Source organism: Camelus dromedarius, chromosome 8, assembly GCF_036321535.1.
Source record: "Camelus dromedarius isolate mCamDro1 chromosome 8, mCamDro1.pat, whole genome shotgun sequence".
Lineage (NCBI taxonomy): Eukaryota > Metazoa > Chordata > Mammalia > Artiodactyla > Camelidae > Camelus > Camelus dromedarius.
In genome coordinates this window covers 59,517,505-59,538,641 of record NC_087443.1, presented here as the reverse complement: position 1 = coordinate 59,538,641, position 21,137 = coordinate 59,517,505, and the positions used below count along the sequence as shown (strand labels likewise).

At 42.8% G+C, this 21,137-nt stretch overlaps 1 protein-coding gene across 2 annotated transcripts; it reads right to left on the bottom strand.

The window, feature by feature from the left end:
* Nucleotides 1-12,026: 12,026 nt before the first annotated feature.
* Nucleotides 12,027-20,289, bottom strand: NOLC1 (nucleolar and coiled-body phosphoprotein 1). 2 transcript variants are annotated; one of them, XM_010974485.3, is made up of 13 exons: nt 20,115-20,289; nt 18,140-18,195; nt 17,887-18,023; nt 17,661-17,794; nt 16,996-17,161; nt 16,175-16,290; nt 15,911-16,049; nt 15,465-15,593; nt 15,162-15,272; nt 14,432-15,073; nt 14,153-14,259; nt 13,903-13,995; nt 12,027-13,731 (listed from the first exon to the last, which is right to left on the bottom strand). In XM_010974485.3, exons 1-13 carry the CDS (start codon nt 20,232-20,234, stop codon nt 13,573-13,575), a joined length of 2,109 nt encoding a protein of 702 aa, XP_010972787.2. In that variant the 5' UTR covers nt 20,235-20,289; the 3' UTR covers nt 12,027-13,572. The 2 variants fall into 2 exon arrangements, with proteins under 2 accessions (XP_010972787.2, XP_010972786.2); XM_010974484.3 differs by having other exon boundaries at nt 17,887-18,026; nt 20,115-20,278.
* Nucleotides 20,290-21,137: the final 848 nt, after the last annotated feature.

The following is a 21,137-nucleotide window of genomic DNA, read 5'->3' as shown; positions in this document are numbered from 1 at the left end:
TATCAGAGATAAAGAGGGATATTTCAGAATGGTATGTTATATCAAGAAGAAATAACCATCTTTGGGGGAGGCTATAGCTCAATGGTAGAGGGCTTGCTTAGCATGTACAAAGTCCTGGGTTTAATCCCCAGCACCTCCATTAAGAAATAAGTAAGTAAATAAACTTAATTACATCCCCCCCAAAAAAATGCAAAAGAAGAAATAACCATCTTAAATGTGTAAGTACCCTATAAGATAGCTTCAAAATACATGAAGAAAAATTTATCCATTCATCTATTGATGTGCACTTAGGATGCTTCCGTATCTTGGCAATTATAAATAATGCTGCTCTTAATAATGGGGTGTATGTATCTTTTTGAATTAATTCCTATTTGTAGTTGGCTTTATTCCTTTGATAACTATGTAAGTTTAAAAAGCTAAAGCTCTAAATGTTCTTAGAAACAATGAACAGTACATATATGTAAATTTTTTAAAATATGTGCAGTATATTGTGTGTATGTATTTACATGCCATATATTGTATATGTGCAGTCAAATTGTAATAATTCTACCACACAAAACTGAAAAATGAAAAACATATATGAAGAAAAGCTAACAGAAAGAAAAAATAGGAAAATTCACAATTGTTTCAATATTCCTCTCTCAGTAATTGAACAAATAAACAGAAAATCAACAGAGATGTAGAAGATTTGAACAACACTATCAATCAACTTGCCCTAGTTAACACTGATAGAACGTTCCACCAACAACAGCAAAATATAAATTTTTTTCAAAAGCACATAGAACAGTCACCAACAGAGACCATATGCTGGGCCATGAAACAAACTCTATAAATACAGAAGGATTGAAAAATCAACATCAGATGAACTACAGACCTAAGTGAATGAAACAAATGATAAAGCTTTTAAAATATAATATAGAATATCTCTATTATTCTATTAATAATAATAAGGAACATTTTCTTAAGCAACACATAAAAGCACTCATTTCAAAAGGAAATATTAAAAAATAACGATATATCAGTCAGAAATTCAACAGGAAACAGATGACACACTCAAAATGGTCTGAGAAAATTTAAATGGTCTGAAACACTCTTTAAAGATTGTTTACAGTGGTGTGAGTATAGGGGAATATAAAGACAGTCTTATGACAGAGAGCTGGTAGCAACAGTTTGTTCCCAACACTTGGGCAAAGCAATGCGAGTAAGGAGCAGGTTCGGGAACCCTGAAGGAAAAAGTCTGTAGAGGAGATTAGCTTGAGGGAAGCAGTGACTTTTGATTTGAAGACACAGCAGGTTGGGGCTAGGAAAAATACCTACTCTCATTCTCCACCTTCTTTTGATTCCGAAAACTCAATCAGAAGCCAAAGGGCACAGAGCCCACTGATGTTGTTCCTAGAGGTCACACTCCCTAGGCAAAGAGCCAGTGGAGAAAGGTGGAAAGTATATCATGGAGGGACAAATGGAAGATATCTGGCTTAGAATAGCTGACTAAATAAAAAGTAAGCTTTCTCTTCATCAAAAAAAAAATACAATAAAGTAATGCAAGACACTGAACTGAAGAAAATATTTATATAGCATAAAACCAACAAAGGAATTATATCCAAAATATACAAAGAACTTCTGCAAATCGGTAAGAGAAAGACAACCTAATAGAAATACAGGCAAAAGACTTTAAGCAGATACCTTCAGAAGAGGAAATCGAAACAGTCAACAAGTAAATGAAAGGGTGTTCAACCTCATTATTAGTCAGGGAAATCCAAATTAAGGCCACAGTAAGATATGATTACACACCCAGAAGACTTGGGGAAATTTTTATTTAATGTAACTTACCCAGTGTTGAGGAGACTGTGGAACAAGGGGAACTCTCTTGAGCTGCTATTGAAAGTTCAAATTAGTAAATACCTTTGGAAAATTGGCATTATTTGGAAGATTGAAGATGCACTTACTCTATGACCAGCACTTTCCCTTCTAGGTTTAAATTCAGAGAACTCTTGCACATGTTCACCAATAGACCCAAGACTGTTCAGAGCAGCATTACAACTTGAACTCCTGTCAATGAATAAATTAATAAAGAATTGGAGGTATACAGGAGACTACTACACATCATAGAAATAAGCAGGTCACATGAGAATAGGTACAGTATGGTACAATTTACACGGTTCTATAAAATAAGACTATATATTCCTTAGAGATGATTGCATATACCTATTTATATCTATATAAAAATGATAAATACCAAATTCAGGACACATCAGGAGATGGGGAGGAAAGGAAAAGAGAGATGATTGGGAAGAGGCAGGGGTGAAAAAATGTAACTTTAGAGCAAATTCTTAAGGGCCCCTATGGGCCAGACATTAATCCTTTATATGTTGGATTATGGGACAGTTCAGGGGAGATGGTATATGTCCTAGGGAGAAATCAATGATTTGGAAATGAGAGGAGATATTCAGAGGGTTCAGGCCAGCAACTGTTTCCCAACCGGTATTATTTCAATATTATAACAATTGGTACTTATTAATGTTAATACTGGCTTAACATTCAGCCTTAACATACAGACAGGGAATTTAAGTGTGTTGGCAACATTCTGTTTATAAGGCTGAGAGATGGATATACATTTTTTTCAATGAATTATTCTTTATTAAAACCTTTTAGCATTCATGTTTTCTTGGCTATTAGGAGTAATACTACCATGAACATAATCAGCTTCAGAGATGCAAGAAAAGCATTACTCTCCCCGCTAAAATCTTTAACTTGATCTATATGATCCTACATGATCTAGCCTCAGCAAATTGCTCCAGATTTACCTATAGCTCAGTGGTAGAATGTATGCTTAGCAAGCACTGAGGTCATGGGTTCAATCCCTAGCACCTCCATTAAAAAAAAAATTAAAGGGAGCTGTCTCTCCCAGTCATCTTGGCTGACAGCTCCCTGACTGATTTTCTTTTCTTCTCTCTGTAGTTTTAGCCCTGTCAAAAAAAATTTTTTTTAATAAATAAATAAAACCTAATTACCTCCCCCCAAAATTAAAAAAAGTTAAAGATTTTAGACTTCACCCAAGACAATAGAAAACCAGTGCATACTGAATGTTAGTTACAACTCAATTTTTAAAAATTGTAGCACTTTGATGAGAAAAGTGATTTGATCAGATCTGTTTTTGAAAGATTATTTTTGAGCAGTATGGTGAAAAGATTAGAAGTGGGTAAGAATTAGGGGAAGGGGTGGTGGCAGTAGAAAGGTAAAGAAATCAATGTGAAAAATATTTGGGAAATCAAATCAACAAGACTTGAAGATGGCCTGGATAAAAGGGTAGATGAGAAGAATAAAGGTATCACGGGTAACTGACTTTTAGATTTTCACATAAGAAAGGGCACTGTTTACTGAGTTGGAAAACACTAGAGAAGGTGGAAGATTCAGAGGAGGGTGAGTTAAGACATGAATTAAATTTTGAAGTTAAAGTGCCTACAAGGCATCCTGGTTCAGATGTCCCCTAGTCCTGGCTCCAACTACACATTGCTCCAATCCTCAGGCCTCCAGCCAGTTAAAGGGCCTGTACCTCTAGATGGGCTTCACTGTGGCTCTGAGGTCTTTAAAGACAACAAAACTTGGTCTCCTTCATGGAAAGAAGTAGCCTCCTACAAAGAAAGTTTTACTTAGGGGCACTGCAACTTAACAGCCCCAGCTTTCACTAACAGATGACTGGCGTTGCAAAGAATATTTCTGCTGCTCCTGTAAAACTGTCATGAATACACATTGTCCATAATGTTGTTTAGGTCTCTTGTAATAAGGACCTATATGATAATTATTTTTAAAATTTTGTATCATCAGGAAAAGTTGTGTCTCTGTATGCTTTCTTACCTTTTGGGAATAATTATCAAGCCCACTATAGTTCCCTCTTTGCCTTGGCCACCAGGAAGTTCTGAGCTAAACTGAAAGTCAAGTATAAAGTCAAATATAAATATAATTATTTAGTCAATAATTATACCAACCTAAATTTATGATAGTTACTTCATCCTTTGTTCCTCCACAACATAATTTTAAATAATCTGTTTTTAGTTTAATGCCTTTTCTTCTTTTTTTTCAAGTAAAGGTAGATTTATTTAGAGAGCTATATACTACATAGAGTGTAGGCTGTTTCTGAAGGTGAGAGAAAGGCCACGAGGTGTGTGAGGTGTGGGTAATGCCTTTCCTTATATGTCATATTTATGAGCTGCTTCAAATTCCTCTTTGAAATGACACTTAAAAAACGTATGCTTACTAGGTGTCACATACTTGGCATTAATTATCTTTAATCGATAAAACAATTCAACATTACCCTCTATCCTTTTTTTTTCTTCCTTCCTCTTCTATGCATTGGACAGAAATGGAACCTGAGTCTCCTGTGTGGGAGATGAGAATTCTACCACTGAACCTCCAATGCCCTAGCAACACTGTCTCTATTTTGTAGACAACTGCAGTGTAGTGTAAGGCTATGGATTCTGGAATCCAATTGCCTGGATTCAAATCTCAGCTCTACTTCTGCCTGTATAAATTTGGATAAGCAGTGCATCCCTTCTCTGCTTCATTTTATTCATCTGTAAAATATGGATATTAATACTTCTCAGGGTTGTTATGAGGAGTAAATGAGATATGCTTATAAAGTTTATAGTGCCTGAGCCATTGTAAGCACTTAATAAAGGTTGGATAGAATTATTATTTACATATAAGGAGGCTGAGATAAAATTAACAGAGTACCACAGCCAAGTATCACACAACTAGTAATGCTGAAATTGAAATACAGGGCCATTCGGTCTTTTCCACTGCACCATCTGCCTAAAAGAGGAAATAAAACAAATAAATAAAACTTTCTAGAAATTCCAGGCCTCTTGGCTTGTTTATCCATTCTGAGGAAGGACATGTGAGTTGTATCCAGTTTGGTGATTAAAATGAATCATGTCTTGAAGCACACGTACATGAATTTCTCTAGGTAGAGTATATCCCTAGGAATAGAATTTCTGGGTCACTGAACTTGCATATTTTTATCTTTAGAAGATAACATCAAATGTTTTCCAAATTGGTGGTATCAATTTACACTCCCACCAGCAGTAGAGAATTAACATTGAGCCCTTTCTCTGTGGACATTTGCTGAGAGGTTTGTTTTATTGCTAAAAACTCCAGCAATCAGACTGATTTCAAAGAGATTGGTAAGATTTGGGGGAGTCAGGTGACCATCTCATCATTTTACAGATAGCGTTATTGACAGTCCTGGGGAGGATGTGATTTGCCCAAAGTTACCTGTGAGTCCAAGGCAGGGCAGGAAATAGAAGCTGGGACTCCACACTCCTACTCCCATGCCCACCCCCTTTTTTTTTAATGCATGTAGCGGTATCATTTTTTTAATTAATTTATTTTTATTGAAGTATAGTTGATTTACAATGTTTTGTTAGTTTCTGGTGTACAGCATAAGTGATTCAGTTATACATATATATATATTCTTTCTCATATTTTTCAATATAGGTTATTACAAGATACTAAACATATTTTCCTGTGCTATAGAGTATGATCCTGTTGTTTTCCACTGACTTCTCAACATTTTCTCTTAGATGTCTCAAAAGCACCTCAGACTAACATGTCCCAAACCAAACTTTTCTAGTGTTCCCCATCCCAGTGAATGGCACCACCATTCTCTTAGTTCTTAGGAAAAACATCTGAGTCACTCTTAATACCTTACTCTTCCTCACTGATCTCCTCCCACACCCCACCAACCAAGTTCTAATTTTTTTTCCCTAAATATTTCTTAAATCCATCAACCTTTCTCCATCTTCTCTATCCTAGCACCACTTTAATTCAAGTCACAGAATGATCTCTCACCGGGCTTATTGCAGTAGCCTAATTGGCCTCAAAATATCCGTTCCAAACCCTTTCAGTCTATTCTCGCAGCAGCCACATTTGGCTTTTCAACATGCAAATCTGTCACCAGCCTTTAATACCACTCAATGATATTAACAGAATACTTAATATCAGCTGATAACTGTACTGATAATTCTTTTAGATGCAGTAGTGAAATTGTGGTTATCTATTTTTTAAGGCTTTAAGCTTTAAAGCTACATATGTAAATTATTTATAGATATAGTTAAAGTCTTATTTTTATTTCAAAACAATCCAATGGAAAGGGGTGCAGAGAGGTATGGGTTAGGGTATCAGAAATGAAACAAGATAGGCCGGGGAGAGGGTATAGCTCAGTGGTAGAGTGCATGCCTAGCATGCATGAGGTCCTGGGTTCAATCCCCAGTATCTCCATTAAAAAACAAACAAAAAAAGATTAAATAAATAAATAAATCTAATTACCCCTCCCCCACCACACACAAAAAAATGATAGGACATGTGTTGGTAAGAGCTGGATGGGGAGATGGAGGGTTATCATACTGCTCTCTCTACTTTGGAATATATTTGAGATTTTCCCTAATAAAAAAAAATTTAAGACACACACACATGTATTCACTGAATGGTCTGAATGTTTGTGTCCTCCTGCTCCCCAGAATTCACATGTTGAAGCCCTAACTCCCAATGTGCTGGGATGAAAAGGCAGGGCCTTTGGGAGGTAATTGGGTTTGGATGAGGTAATGAGGGTAGATCCTCATGATGGGATCAGTGTCCTTATAAAGAGGGACCAGAGAGCTTGCTTCTTCTCTCCTGACCATGTGAGGACACAGCCAGAAGCCTTCTGCAAGCCAGGAAGAGAGCTGTCACCAGGAACCAAACAGACCTGCATCTTGATCTTGGACTTCCCAATCTCAGAACTGTGAGAAATATGTTTCTGTTGTTTAAGGCACCCAGGCTGTGGCATTTTGTTATGGCAGCCTGAGCTAAGACACTCACACACTCTTCAAAAGCTTCCCATTAGGGGAAGTACAGCTCAGTGGTAGAGTGTGCTCTTAGCATGCTTGAGGTCCTGGGTTCAATCCCCAATACTGCTGTTAAAATCCCAGTACCTCCATTGAAATAAATAAATAAAAACCTAATTACTCCCCCACACCAAATTTTTATATATTTTAATATAGATTTTTAAAAAGTGAAACCTTAAACAAAAAAGCTTCCCGTTGCCTTCTAAAGACCAAAATCTCAGACACTCATTACAAGGCTCTGCATTCCCAGGTCCCTGCTTACCTCTCCAGCCTCATCTTCAGTTGCTCTCCTCCTCACTCGGCCTTTCAGCTGCATAAGGCTTCTTTCAGTTTGGGGTCTCCATCACGCTCCCTCTCACCAAAAGGCCTTTGCACATGTTATGCCCTCTAACTGGTAAAACACACAGCCTTGCTCATACTGTACCACTGAGATAGGTAAGAACCTGGGGCCCTTTACTGAAGTGCTTGCACCTGGACTAATGTCTCCTTGTGCAACAGAATACAAAGAAACCATAAGGGACTAAAAACAACTGCATGCATACTCAGTTGGGGAAAATTATGCACAGTATGATACAAAAAGGCCACAAACCGACACTTCTGAGGTGCCAGAAGCAAAAGCAGGGTACTGCGCATGATGCCTGCGCACAGCACCACCAAGGAGAGTGGGCAGACCACCTAAGCCACCCCTGAAGCCCGAGCCACCCATCCTCCCCTCCCCTCCCCCCATTTAAAGAACCAGCGCCACTCTCCTCCGAGAGCCAGCAAGGGAACCTGTTACTTGTTTTCACTTGAGTCTCAATAAAGCCTTGCCTGAATTCCTCGTCTGGCCTTTTACTAATTTTTATTGATTAAAGAGTGCGAGGATCTGAGTCGGCAACAACCTCACCTGCACCTAATTAACTCTCACCTTCAAGTCTTGGCTGAAACCACTTCCACAGTAAAGATTTCTATTAGCACGGCAACCCTGTGTCCTGGCTTGCCTTGGAGAGTCTCAGTCTACACCTGTTTGTCTCAGCCTAATTATCAGTTGCTCTCCTTTCACTCTCAAAAGCATCCCAGTTTAGATGATAAATTACATGCTTACCCAACCTGTGAGGGAGTCCCACCACTGCGTGGGTCATTTTCCCCTGATACATGTTCTCATAGCTATTTGCACCTTGCCTTCATTGCAGTGAAGTTTATACTTAAACATTTATATGTGAGAATTAATATCTTTGCCTCTCATTAGCCTGGGTAAACTTTGGTCACTGGGCCTGTGTCTTTTTTGTTCGTTCATGATTGTGTCCTCAACATCTCTCACAAATTATGTTCCTACTATATACTAAGCATTCATACTTGCTGAATGGATGAATTTCTGTTTCTGGCAGGCTAATTTAGTGAAATACTCTGTAGTCCCCTACCCTCCAACCCACTTCAAAGATGAAAGCCTGGCATTTGTTCTTCTCAATCTGGAGATACATAAGGGGATTATGCTGGGTGAGGAGGGGAGATAGGGGAGAGCTCCAGAGCCTCTGAACTCCCAGGCCAAGGGAGGACACAGGTCTGCAGCCTCCATAAGCAGTGGGACCTGTGACTGGCCCCCCTTACGGGAACTCCAATGCCCTGTAGGACCTGAGGCTAAGGTTGGGAGTTCCATGGTGAACATCAGTTCCTCTACAAGTAATGTTGCCTGTTGCTGGCTTTCATAGATAACCAGGACAGACTGGAGTCCAGAAGGGCCTCTCCTCTCCACTCTCCAGAACCAAGGTTCCTCAAATGAGGGCCTATGCCTGTATCCAAAGGCTCACAGCAGGTTCTCCAAGTTTGTTGAATGTCACTGAAATAAGCTGCCAAGCTTCAACTATAGTCGAAATCTTGCAGTGTACAAGAGCCCCACCTACTGGCCTCTTCAATAATTGCAGATAGCTTAAGCCAGCTTTGCATGGGGCAGGGGATAAACTTCAGTGGTCAGTAGGGAATTTGCTTTCCCAGCAGCTATATTCATGCCAGGAGCATTGCATTGACAATCAAGCCCCTGACATACTCCAGGTGAACAAAATAAATTATAACTCCTGACTTGGGTACAAAAGGCCATTGCCATTGAATCTTCAGAAGGTATTATCTTGCCCCTGCCTCCCACATACCCTCTGCTTGATCCATCCTAAAGGCTCTCTGCTCCCACTGGAAATGTTTCCTCTTCCTTGCATGGTATGTGCCTTCTCACCTGCTATTTTCCTCAGAATCCTGGGTTCATCTTAGTCTTTTCTTGCTTGTTCCTTTGGTGGGGGGGTGTGCTATTCTGGTCCCTGGAGACAGGACTCAGCACAGAGTATGGACTGTTCCCATATTTGACTTCCCCAACTAGACACTGAATTCTGAGGGAGTTCTATGGCTGGTAAAAAGTAGGCACTCAACCAAAGTTAAATACAGGTAGATCAATTTTTAGGGAGACCTGGACTCTTGTCTCAACATGCCACTAAGCTGCAGTTTTATCAACCATAAGCAATCATTTTAAACTCAGCTCTTTCCCCAGTGGTTCTCAACTAAGGGCAATTTTGCCTTTAAGGGGATGTTTTGCAGTATCTGGAGCCATTTTTGGTTGTCCAAACTGGAGGATGCTACTGGCATCTGGTGGGCAGAGGCCAGGGATGCTACAACACACAGTACAGTCTTCCACAACAAAGAATTATCTGGCCCCAAATGGCAATGGTATCAAGGTTGAGATACTCTGTGGTCTAGTTAATACCCACCTAACTGGGTTGGGTGGCAGTGAGGATATAACCAGTAAAACACAAACCCACAAAAGGGCATTGGTAAGTCAGCCTTGTATCCATGAAAGGTACACTGCAGAGGGGCATAAGCCATCATGTGTGCCATTCACGTAATGTGTGGATTTCATCAACAGTGCCAGAACCTATCAGCAGGTGGGAATTCAGGTCGCTCACAAAACTAAAGTTTCTGGTAGGATCAATTCTGCGCATCAGTGTTTGGCATCACGAATGAAGGTGCTAAACCAACATCAAACATCCACACACAAAATAAAGTCCACTGCCTGGGTATAATCATTAACATTAACAGGATTCAAGCCTCTGTTGAAATGGCATGATGCACATCACAAGGGCACCAAGGAATGACATCTCCCAAAACCTCTTATTGTGCAAGTGGCAGCTTGGAGTGCTTACAGTGTGCTAGGGACTATACTAAGTGCTTTAGATAAATTCTCAGACCCTACAGCAGCCCTCTGGGTTGGTCAGATTTTACAGACATGAGAGAATACTCTCATTTTAAATGAGAAAGCAGACTCCTAGTAGATGCTGTTAGACAATCTGCTCAATTGCCTCACTTGTGTAACATGTCAGCTGCATATATGTAGCAGGTTCAGCTTTGCAAGGCCTAAGGGAAACGGAGATCTGTTAAATTTAAAAAGTAAATAAGACTGGGAAGGGTTATGTTTATAAAATGCAAAAGAAAAAACAAGTCATAGCTTTAAACAATAAATAGGAAGCTTAAAATTTGTCTACTTTAAGGAGAAAAGTTAATGGGTGTATATTATATCCCATTTTAAGATGAAAATGCCTGAAAACCAAATATTTGCAACCTATGATTCAGGGCAAATCTCTTTAATGTATCAAGAGCACTTAGTTATCATAGAAAAAGATAAATAATTTAAATTAAATAGGGGACAGCATTGGTCACATTTCATAGAAAAGAAAATACAGATGTCTAAATATGTAAGAGAAATCCAAAATAAAACAAAATGGATAAATAGAATGTGGTATATACATACAATGGAATTATTATGCAGCCTTGAAAAGGGAAATCTTGCTACAACGTACATGGTTAAACCTTGAGGACATTATGTTAAGTTAAATAAGCCAGTCACAGAAGGACCAATATTGTATGATTCCATTCATACAAATTACCTAAAATAGTCAAAATCACAGAGATCTGTTGCACAATGTCAACATACTTAATGCTATCGAACTATACACTTAAAGAGAGCATTTTCATTTACCCAAGTGGGAAAGACCAATTTGTTAAGTGTTGGCAACAGGGCAAGCAAAGAGGTGTCCTCATAAACTGTTGGTCGCTGGAACTGCAAATTGGTACAATGGTTTTGAAAGGCAATGATGAGCAAAATGTTAAATGCACATATGCTCTGACCCAACAATCACTTAGAATATTTATTAAAAATATTCACAAATACTCAATGTCTCATGTATAAAATATCCACTGTGGCACCATTCATAGCAAAATACTACCAGCAAAAAACAACCCAACCAGCTACCAATAAGGTTTAAATAACTTATGCTATTTCCATACAGAGGGGTACCACACAGTCCTTAAAAATGAGCCCCAAAGTTACAAAACACTGCATATAAACTACTCCATTCGTGTAAGAAGAAATGGGAGGAAGCTCATGGTAATACACAGAGAAGCTCTCTCTGGAAAGAGACACAAGAATCAAATCCCAGGGCTAAGATGAGATGGGAATTTTTCACTTTATACTGTTAGATTTAACAAGTACATTTGAAGATGGAAGCACGAGGGGAGGTAAGAAAAAAATTACTTCTTTTCAAATACTCTTTTAACAATTTTCAACTCTGGTTGCTCATTAGAATTATCTGAGAGCTTTAAAAATCCCAACTCCCAGACTCCACCAGAGCACACCAGTGTCTGACTGATTTGGTTGAGAGATGGGTCCCTGGGTATCAGTGTTTTTAATTAAGCTCCCCAGATAATTCTAATTTTCAGCCAGTGTTGTGAAACCACTGATTTAGGCCACGGATTAGCAAGCTGTAAAGGGCCAGATAGTAAATACTGTACACTCTGTGGCCACATAAAGCCTGTCATGTCAGTTTCCCTTTTTTTAAGCCCTTTAAAAAATATAAAAACCATTCTTAGCTTCTGAGCAATAAAAAAACAAGCCACAGGCTGGCTCTGGCCCACAGGCCATTTTGCCAACCCCCAATTTAGACTATGCAGAGGCTGGACTATTGCCTGGAAAAAGCACCATGGGACAAGGTATGGCCAAGAAGAGCCAGCAAGCTGCTACCAAGAAGGCTCCACAGTGAACTCACAAGTCTGGACCCCAAGGCCTCTAACTCAAGTTGTTCTGGTAGGAGGTAGGAGGGCTCTGGACTCACATTAATAAAACTCCCAAGACACATTATAAACCAGCCAGTTTATTATTTTGTAGTAAGATGTAGAACTTTTACCATGCAGACTGAATACCTCTGTCGGCATGAAGAGCACATTTTCTTCCTAGAGGCAGTTACATAGAAAACCAGGTTATCAGGTTACTTGGAACCCAAACAAGGGGAGGCTGATCTTCAGCTACACCTCATCCATAAAGCTAGAGCACTGCCCCATCACAGGGACAGCCCAGCCTCCAGAGAGCTCCTTAGACTCTTCCCTCCCCACCTTGCTCTGGCCAAGCAGTGCCAACAGTAGTTGTCTCCTATAGCTTCACAATCAGCCTGCTTGGCCTAAGAGTCACATCTCTGCTCACTGGTTTTTACTGTTACTGACAGTTAAAGTTCTCAAGGGGGCACATCAGTTGCTCCCATGTACCAACTAAAAGACACAACAATCCTATTAGGATGCTCTCTCAACCACATTCAACTCAAGTTTTACCAGATAATATGCTTTGTGAAGTTTCTTCCCATCTCCATTAGCATATATATAGGTTACCTATAAATTCACCTAATCTAATTCCTACTGAGGACTGAGGTTTTTAACTATAGGTTTTCTTCTTCCTCTTTCTTCATCAGTGATTCCCAACCTTGTAGTAGTTAATGAAACTGTGTCACCACTGCTACCATGATAGAAATACCAAGTGATGTGTACTTTTCAGATTAATGTTATTTTGTCCTCTAAGATGTTTAAAAAAAAAAAAAAAAAAGAGATGTAGTCCTCAATTTAGTACTCAACACTGTAAGTATTAAGGGTCAAGCCAGTCCAAAAAAGTCTTTGAAAAATAAAAAAGTTCACGCTTTCAAATTAAAAAACATGTATTGCAAACATTATGTAATAATAAAATTACAGAAAACAGAATATTCAGACTGACCCCAGGGCATTCACACCACACCAGAATTTTGCCTGTAAAACAGTAAATTTTACCCCCAAAAGTAGGTAAGTCCATGCTGGCTGAAAACTTCAGTACTAGACCCCATGAATGAGGTACATAGTTCATGCTTAACAGATATATACATTAACCATTCTTAACTGCCTCAGGGTAGCAGGGGTGAAATGTGGGCATGAGCACTCACATAGGCAGAATTCGCCACTTATAAAAACTCACACGTGACCTTTGCTGTGTCTTGGGCAGTAGCTTAAGATTTTCTCTGTGGGAACCCACCTTTGAAAATAACAAAACTCAATAGGAAATGATTTAATATAAAATATACAAATTTCTCAGTATGAGGACTTCCACAGAACAGAGAAGAGGGAACAACTAAGACAAAATTTTCTTTAAAAAGAGAACACTCCTTTCACCTTGTCCTTGCTACCCAACACTCAAAAACAAACCTGTACAACACCACGAACACAGAAAAGGACCTCAGAGGATGTTATGATGCAGTCTTCAGACCTAAACTGCTGTCTTCACCAAGGACCCCCCCCCCCGCAACAGAGCTGGGGTTCCCAGGTCCACTGGGAAAAGTAAGTGGTCTCAGATGATCACCCCTGCTATGCCACGAACAGCCCCAGGTCATTCACTGTCAAACTTAATGGAATTCACTTGGACAGAGATGGAGCCTCCCCGATAGCTGCCCCGCTTCTTCTTGGTCTTCTCATGCCGGAAGGATTTGCCTTTGGTGAACTTTAGAACCTGATTGGCTCGCTCCCCCCAGTCTCCGGCTGCACCTCGCTGGTAAGCAGAGAAAGGTGGTTAGCACATAGGACAACACCAGGGACTGTCACTTTCTTCTCCCTGCTCCAGGCAACCCAAACCCAGAGAGCTTTCCGCCTACCAGAACCAAAAGCTGTCCTCTCTCCTACCCAACCCTGCTCAAGAACGGTGCACACCCTCTCTCCTCACCTTGGCATCAAAGGAGTTGTCTGCCACTCGAGCATCCACCTCGATCTCCTCCTCCCTGACCCTTCGGAACGGGGAAGACACCCTTCTTTCTCCCTGGAGAAGAGTGAGGTAGAAAAAGATGAAGTGGCCACCTGACCTGTGTGCAGGCATAACCCTGTGCGCCAGTCCAGGCAAAGAGCTGTCAAGACGACTCAAGGTTTCCTTTTCTACTCTTAAGGCTGGTCCCTAAGAGGAAAATAAGACAACTTACTTTCTTCCTTTTAGGAAATGTGTTGGGGGTCTGGGGCTTTATTTTCTTGGCTGGAGGAGACTCTGCCTCCTTGCCTGCCTCATTTTGCTTCCGTTTCTTTCCTGAACCTATGAAACAAAAAGCCAGACTCAGATCAGTTTCCTGTTCCTCCCAGGTACCTACACCAAGGGCCTGCAACTGGAAGCCATTATGGGCCTCTGTGCCCTATCCCATCCCCCAAGAGTATAGCCCGTCCTGATTTGGGGGACAAACCAGGAGGCAGGTTCTTTGGATACAGACCTGGCTTAGAAACTGCCATTGCTGCCTTTTTCTTGTCCTCCTCCTCCCCGTTGCTGTCCCTGTTTGCTTTTCCATTCTGGGCAGCCAGTGCAGAGGTGCCATTGGCCTTGGGGGCTTGTGGTCTTGGAGTGCCCTTGCTCTTGGGCTTCTCCTCCTCCTCCTCACTGGAATCATCAGAGGAAGAACTGCTGCTGCTCTCGGCCTTTGCTTTCTTCGCAGAGGCTGGCTTGGAAAGGGCTATGGCTCCTGCTGCCTTCTGTGCCTTTTTTTTAGCTGCGGGTTTAGGCGTCTTCTCTTCCTCCTCTTCCTCACTGCTGGAGCTGTCCGAATCAGAGCTGCTGTCCCCACCACCCTGAGAGGCCTGCTTGGCAGGCAAAGATGGAGCTGCTTTGGCCATCACCTTGGACTTAGGGGTGGCTACAGTCTTCTTCATCTTCTCCTCCTCACTAGAACTGCTCTCCTCCTCGCTGGAGCTACTATCAGCCTTTCTGGTCAGAGGCTTCTGGCCACTGCCTGCAGGCTGCTTTGGAGTGGTGGCTGGCTTAGCTGTGGACTGCTTGGGAATGGCAGCTGGCTTACTTGCGGAATTCTTGGTGGTACTGACTGCCTTGGCAGGAGCTTCATCCTCAGAACTGTCTGAGTCTGGACAGGGAGAAGAGAATGAAAAGCTCCCCAAACCAGGCTGAGGAGAGCCCTTGAAGCTCCCACTGACGGCCTCCATACGCCTTACCTGAGCTGTCTGAAGAGCTCTCTGCTTCCTTCTTTGCTGGAGCTGGTTTAGTGGTGGCTTTAGAGATGACTGCCTTAGCTGGGGGTTTCTTTTCTTCGTCAGAACTTGAATCTGGAGAGAACCTATGGCATCAGACTAGGTCCAGAGTCCTGACCCACCCAGGGGCAATAAAAGGAAGGATGCAAAGACCCACACAGAGCCTTAGCCCTGTCCCAATTCAGGAAAAAGCAGAAGAGGCAGAAGCATTGTCTTCCCTAGTCCTCATACACTCCCCAGACCCGCTTACCACAGCTGACAACTCACCAGACTCATCGCTGCTGTCCTCACTGCTCTCCACAGGCTGCTGCTTCTCTGCAGCTTTCTTGGGAGCCTGGGTTCCCAGAGACTTCTTGGGTGGGGGAACAGAAGGCGGGGGGACTGAACTATAGGGACCTGTTTAAAAGGGACAGCATGGTGGCTTTAAAATATGTCCATAAATTCTTTGATACCTCTCCCTTCTAGAAATGGAGCTTAACTCCCCGTCCCTTAAGCATGGGTTAGGATTAGTGACTCATTTCTAACAGAACATGGCAGAGATGATGGTGTGTTATTTCCAAGTCTAGATTATAAGAGGCAATGAGGCTTTCTCTGGGAGAAGCTAGCCATCATGCCACGTGGCTCTATGGAGAGGTCCACATGGGGACAGCAGAGGTCCTTCTGCAACTGGGCCTGGTTACAGTCGTGCAGCTTGACTCCCCATGTCCAGTCACCTGGTTTTTTCTTCACGGGTTTTTTCTTCTGCTCCTCCTCCTCCTCACTGGAGGAGTCCTCACTGCTGGAACTCTTCGGGGCCAGGGGGGCAGCTGCTTTCACTGGAGCCTTGGCCACAACTTGCTTTTTAGGTATGGTCTGCATCACACAGAGAAAATTAATTGCCACAGAAACATGTTGACCCAATCAATCCTTGCTAGGAAAGGGAGACCCGCACCTCCGTCCCCTGCCCCCTCCTCCCTGGCAGAAGTCAAGGCTCAGACCTTCTTAGAGATGGCTGCTGCCTTCTCCTCCTCAGAGTCATCACTGCTACTGCTGCTGCTGCTGCTGCTGGCTGCTTTGCCATTGGCTACTTTAGGTGCTGCCCGAGCTGGTGAACCTAAGAAGAAAAAAGAAACTTTGTAAAGCGCACCTAGGTGTTAAACGGCCATAGAAACCTCTTTCCTATTAGCTCTGAACTTAGGAGTCTCTCACTTCTCTTGCCTTTGGAGCAGGTGTAAAGAAGGCTGTGGTTTACTGTACCAGAGGATAACTTTACTGCCCAATTTCAGTAACAAAGCTGTCTTAAAGAAAAAAATGATATGATGCAAATCATTTAAATATGCCCCCTGAAGTCTTTCACGCCAACTTTCACTGGTGCCAGAGAAGCTCCCACAAATCATAACCTAACCTTCATCACCAGAAAATTAATGAAGAAAGTAAAAATTCTCCTTTGTCCCATGGAAGATACAGGAGGAAAAATGGCAGTGAAGAGCATAAAAAAAAATAGACATGTAGTCACAAGAGAATGGGATTTGTGCAAGTGTAAATGTCTATGAAATGTAACTCTAAAAATGCTAAAATGACACCATTCTTTAAAACATGTTTTCCCTTGTCAGACTATTTCTGTAGTTACTGGCCCCTAATTATGAAATGTCTTACTTGTTAGTGAAAAGTTAAAAAAAACCAAAAACAAAAGACACTAGTCAACACCTCTAATTCAGCAAGCAGTGCTACTGCACCACTGCACTGCATAAGCAATTTTCATACCAGTCCCCAAAGCAACCTGGTACCCGGCCTAGCCTCTCGGGAACAGAAACAGTACCTGGTTTGGCTGCCGCCTTAGCCTGAGCTTTAGCTGCCATGGGTGTTGTCTTTGGCTTCTGGTTCTTTGGAGCCTCATCCTCTGAGCTTGAGTCAGAATCAGAATCAGAGCTCTCAGCCTTCTTAGGAGGAGCTTTCACTGCTTTGGCTTGGGGTTTAACTCCCTTCTGTGAGAGAACCCACAATGAGGATAATCAGCAGGAGTTTCTGGGTACTCAAAGGGCATCCCAAGATAGAAGGCTTCCTAGGCACCTTCTTTTTCAGAGGCGAATGGAGCAGTAAGAGCAAGGGAAAGCTAAGCAGAATAGCATATAGAAAGGGCAACAAGCTCTTACTAATAAACAAAAAGTTCAGCCACTTAATTTGCTGGCCCTGTACCTCCCTAAGCTCCCAGGACCTGTCCACAAAACATACGTCTTCTTGGAGTCCTAGACAGTGTCCCAGAGAAACCCGATACTGCCAGGGAAGCAGAATGGACTGAATTTCCTCTAGATTCAGGGCCCAACTTCAACCTCACATATCCTTTCCAGACTTCATGCTTCTACATCTCTAAAAGACCTCATAATCATCTGTTGTCTGCCCACCACCATCAAGCTAAAAAAGCCAAGTTTAGGTTTCTTCTTTCCATTCCCTTATGCAATCTCTCTCTTTCCCAAAGTTGCAAACCTGGATAGGCTTTTTCTTTTTGTCCTCCTCCTCATCACTGGATTCTTCACTGCTGCTACTGCTGCTGCTCTCTGATGTTTCAGCTGCAGCTTTTCCAGGATGCTGAGGCAGACTGATCCGCTTGGCAGGTACAGCTAAACAAAAGTAGGTCCCAGTAAGAACCAGCCATGTGGTATAGACAGGCTACAAATCCTTTCCTGGAACTAAAACTTCTGCTGGGCCTTACCAGCTTTCTTAGCTGGAGGCTCTTGGGCTTCTTCCTCCTCGCTGCTGTCCTCACTGCTGTCACTGGATGAAGTCTCCTTAGCTTTCTTAGTCACAGGTCCATTTGCCTGTAACTTCCGCTTTGGGGCCTTGGTGGACCTGCTGAGGTAGATTAGGCTAACCTCTGGGGGATCAGTACCTTCCCAAACCAAGGAACACAGCTCAGCCCATTTTGGGGGGGAGACAACAGCTACATTGGCACAGGGAAGACTTACTTAAGCCAAAAACTATAGATGTCCAAGAGGGAAGAGGCATTGGCATCCTGCTGGGTCTGTAAGAGAAACGAGAAAGAACAAGGTAAGAAAATTTTACCCTGGCTAGTCTATGAGAGTTCAGATTTTGTTATTCTCTCATTAAAAGTGACTTGCTTTATACCTGCTATACTTGATAGAAATGTTACATTGCTGTAAGACTTTTCCTACTTGCATAAACTAGGAGAAAAATATTCTATTTATATATTTTCCAATTTTTGGTATCAAAAACTTGAGCTATTCCTGTAGTTTCTGGCACCATCTATCCCCTGCCTGTCAATCCTACTTATCAAAGCCTTTAAAAATGTACATTCCCTTTAGTCTAGCAGTGTATTATCCAGGAATTTATCCTTACCCATGAAACAAACATCTGTACAAGAGAATGTTTGCTACAACATGGTTTATAATACCAAATCATTGGAAATCAACCTCCAAGAGAAGATTAGTAAAACGCTATGTTACACGTTCAGTACAGAATTGCATTCAGCTACTAATTACACTGATACAGATTACAGGTTGGTGCCCCCCAAAATGGCAAGGCATTACAGTACACACAAGCACAGGCTCAGTTAGATGAGTAGATGTGAAAGTCACCTCTGCCAGTTATTTCTGTGTGACCCTGAGCAAATCACTTAATCGTTCTGAGACTGTCCTCTTCCCTATAAGATAAGTAATACTACATAACTAATCTGTTGAGAGAATAAGAAATAATGCATATAAAGAGCTTAGCATCTGGAAACAGCATCTAGCCCTTAGTAAGGCCTCCATAAAGATTAGTTTTTGTCATATAAAAGATTCCTAATTCTAAAAGACCCAATTCCATCCAGCCAACTGTGGAAACACTCTCAGCAGCTTCTCTAACAATTCCATCATGAAATCAGTTGTACCAGACCACATGGCTTAAGGAAGTTCTTTCTGAGGCTGATCTAATTCTCTCCTTGTGCTGCCTGATTCTGCCACAAAGAACAAGCCTATCTTCTCAAAGACTAAGACTTCCAAGGACTACAACTCTACTCTACCGTCCCTGAGGGTGTTTTCCCATGAAGGCATGTCTGCTTTCCTTGAGATACAGATTCCAAACCTTTCACATTCCTGGTCATCTTACTTTTACAAGTTCTTGGAACTTCCTAAGTTACCATAACTAAGGTAACAGCTTTCACTCACTGATGCTTCGTGAGCACCAGGCAATGGTATTGCCATTTTGTATGTATGATGTTACTGAAACACAAAAATTCTATAAAGTGGACGACGACATCCTCATAGGGGTAGAAACAGTTTCAGAGGCTAAGCAAGTGGCCCGGCCATAAGTTTTAAGTGGCAGAGGTTGTTCCCAAACCTAGACTTGTTTGATGGCAGAAGTCAAAGATCCAAGCCAACAGATATGCCAGCTTGGTAGGGCTATGATGCTCAATCCTGCTTCAGTATAATTAAAAGCAGAATCCTATCTCTCTACTCTGGTTCACTTTCTTCTTTACTAACGGAAATCTCAACCTTCGTTATTTCTAAAGCAATTTTACTTATCTTTGAGTCCCGGGTAAACTCGATTGAGAAGTAAGGTCAAGAACCGTTCTGCATCAGCAAACGTAAAGCCCAAGGATGGAACCAGGAGCCTCTAACATCTCCAGTGGGACTCGGCGCTCCCGCCTAGCCACACTCCGCCAGCCACGTGACCTAGGCCACGAGGGTCCCACGCTGCCGCCGCAGCACCGCTCACAAGAAAAAAGCAACAAGGCTCTGCGCTATGTAGTAAGACCTCGTGGAAGAAGAGATGCCGAGACTCCAGGCTTTTACCGGTCACCGCCGTGAGCTCGGCACAAAGGCCTGGCAGACACTGGGCTCGCGGACCCCACAGACCTCCCTACCCGCAAACCTAAGCATGCCAGAGCCGGCAGCCCTGTGCTCATCCCACCCCAGCCGGTGCCCCAAGTCTGGGACTCACAGCGCCGGTTGCCTTGGCGAACTTATTGGCCACAGCCGAGAGCTGGTTATCGCGCAGAAAGCCGAGCACGAGGGGATACAGGTCGCTGGGAACCACGCGGCGCAAGCCGGCGTCCGCCATCCTCCGGGCAATACGCGTCACTACCGTCGCCGACGCACACGACTCAGGAACCCGGAACAGGAGTAGGGGCGGACCCGTGACGCCATCGCGCCGTGCGGGGCACCGCGGAAGAGGCGGGCACATTCCGCAGGGCAGTCCCGCCCCCACCTCGGAGGCCGGGTCAAGGCGGAATCTACAAACTCTTTCCGGTCTCACGAGTGTCGCCATCTTGGTAAGGGCGGGGCCCTGACGTCAGGGTTCACGCCCTCGGCGGTGGCGGGAAAACTCCGGCGTTCCTGCGCCCTGCCTTTCTACTGGAGTCACTTTTTCTCAGGGAAGCAGTCACCTGTGCCCCTGGGATTCGGATGTCGGAGGAATAAGTGGGCCGGCGAGCTCCACTGTCCTTGAACGCTGTAAACTTGGTCAGATCCCCCAACCTACCCCAATCGAGCTGCCAGTGGTTTCCCACCCTTCACCTTCACTGCCTCCAATACCCTGGGAGGCCCCTTCTCAAAATACCACCCACATCTCTGCACTCCCACCCCCATTACAGAGGATCCATAAAATCTTCACCACGGTAGTGGTGAGGTGTTAATCTTCAAAACTGCCCCTCCTTTAATCATGATTCGCCCATAAGACAACCCATTCCACTCTCAGATAGCCTCAGGTCCGCTCCATGAAGAGAAAAGGGGTTGTGCACCAAACCTGAGTAGCAGCAGCAGTCTCTTCAAACCTATAATCCTGAAAACAACCCTTCTACCTACAGTTTACCATGAACTCTCCCTGTGGGAGAACTAGAAAACCTCCCAACTGCCTCCCCTTTTGCCTTTCTCAAAGTAGGCACTCCCCTCTCCTCTGTGTAACTCCCCCTCCCCCAAAGGTCTATCCACATGCATGCATCTATGCACCTGCTGGGTACCAAGC

Coding starts and splice junctions, on each gene's coding strand:
- NOLC1 (XM_010974484.3), bottom strand. CDS start 20,234: ATGGCGGACGCCGGCTTGCGCCGCGTGGTTCCCAGCGACCTGTATCCC. Junction 15,273..15,464: donor GGACAGCAGCGATGAGTCTG/GTGAGTTGTCAG, acceptor GGTTCTCTCCAG/ATTCAAGTTCTGACGAAGAA. Junction 14,260..14,431: donor AATGGCAGTTTCTAAGCCAG/GTCTGTATCCAA, acceptor TTTGTTTCATAG/GTTCAGGAAAGAAACGGAAG.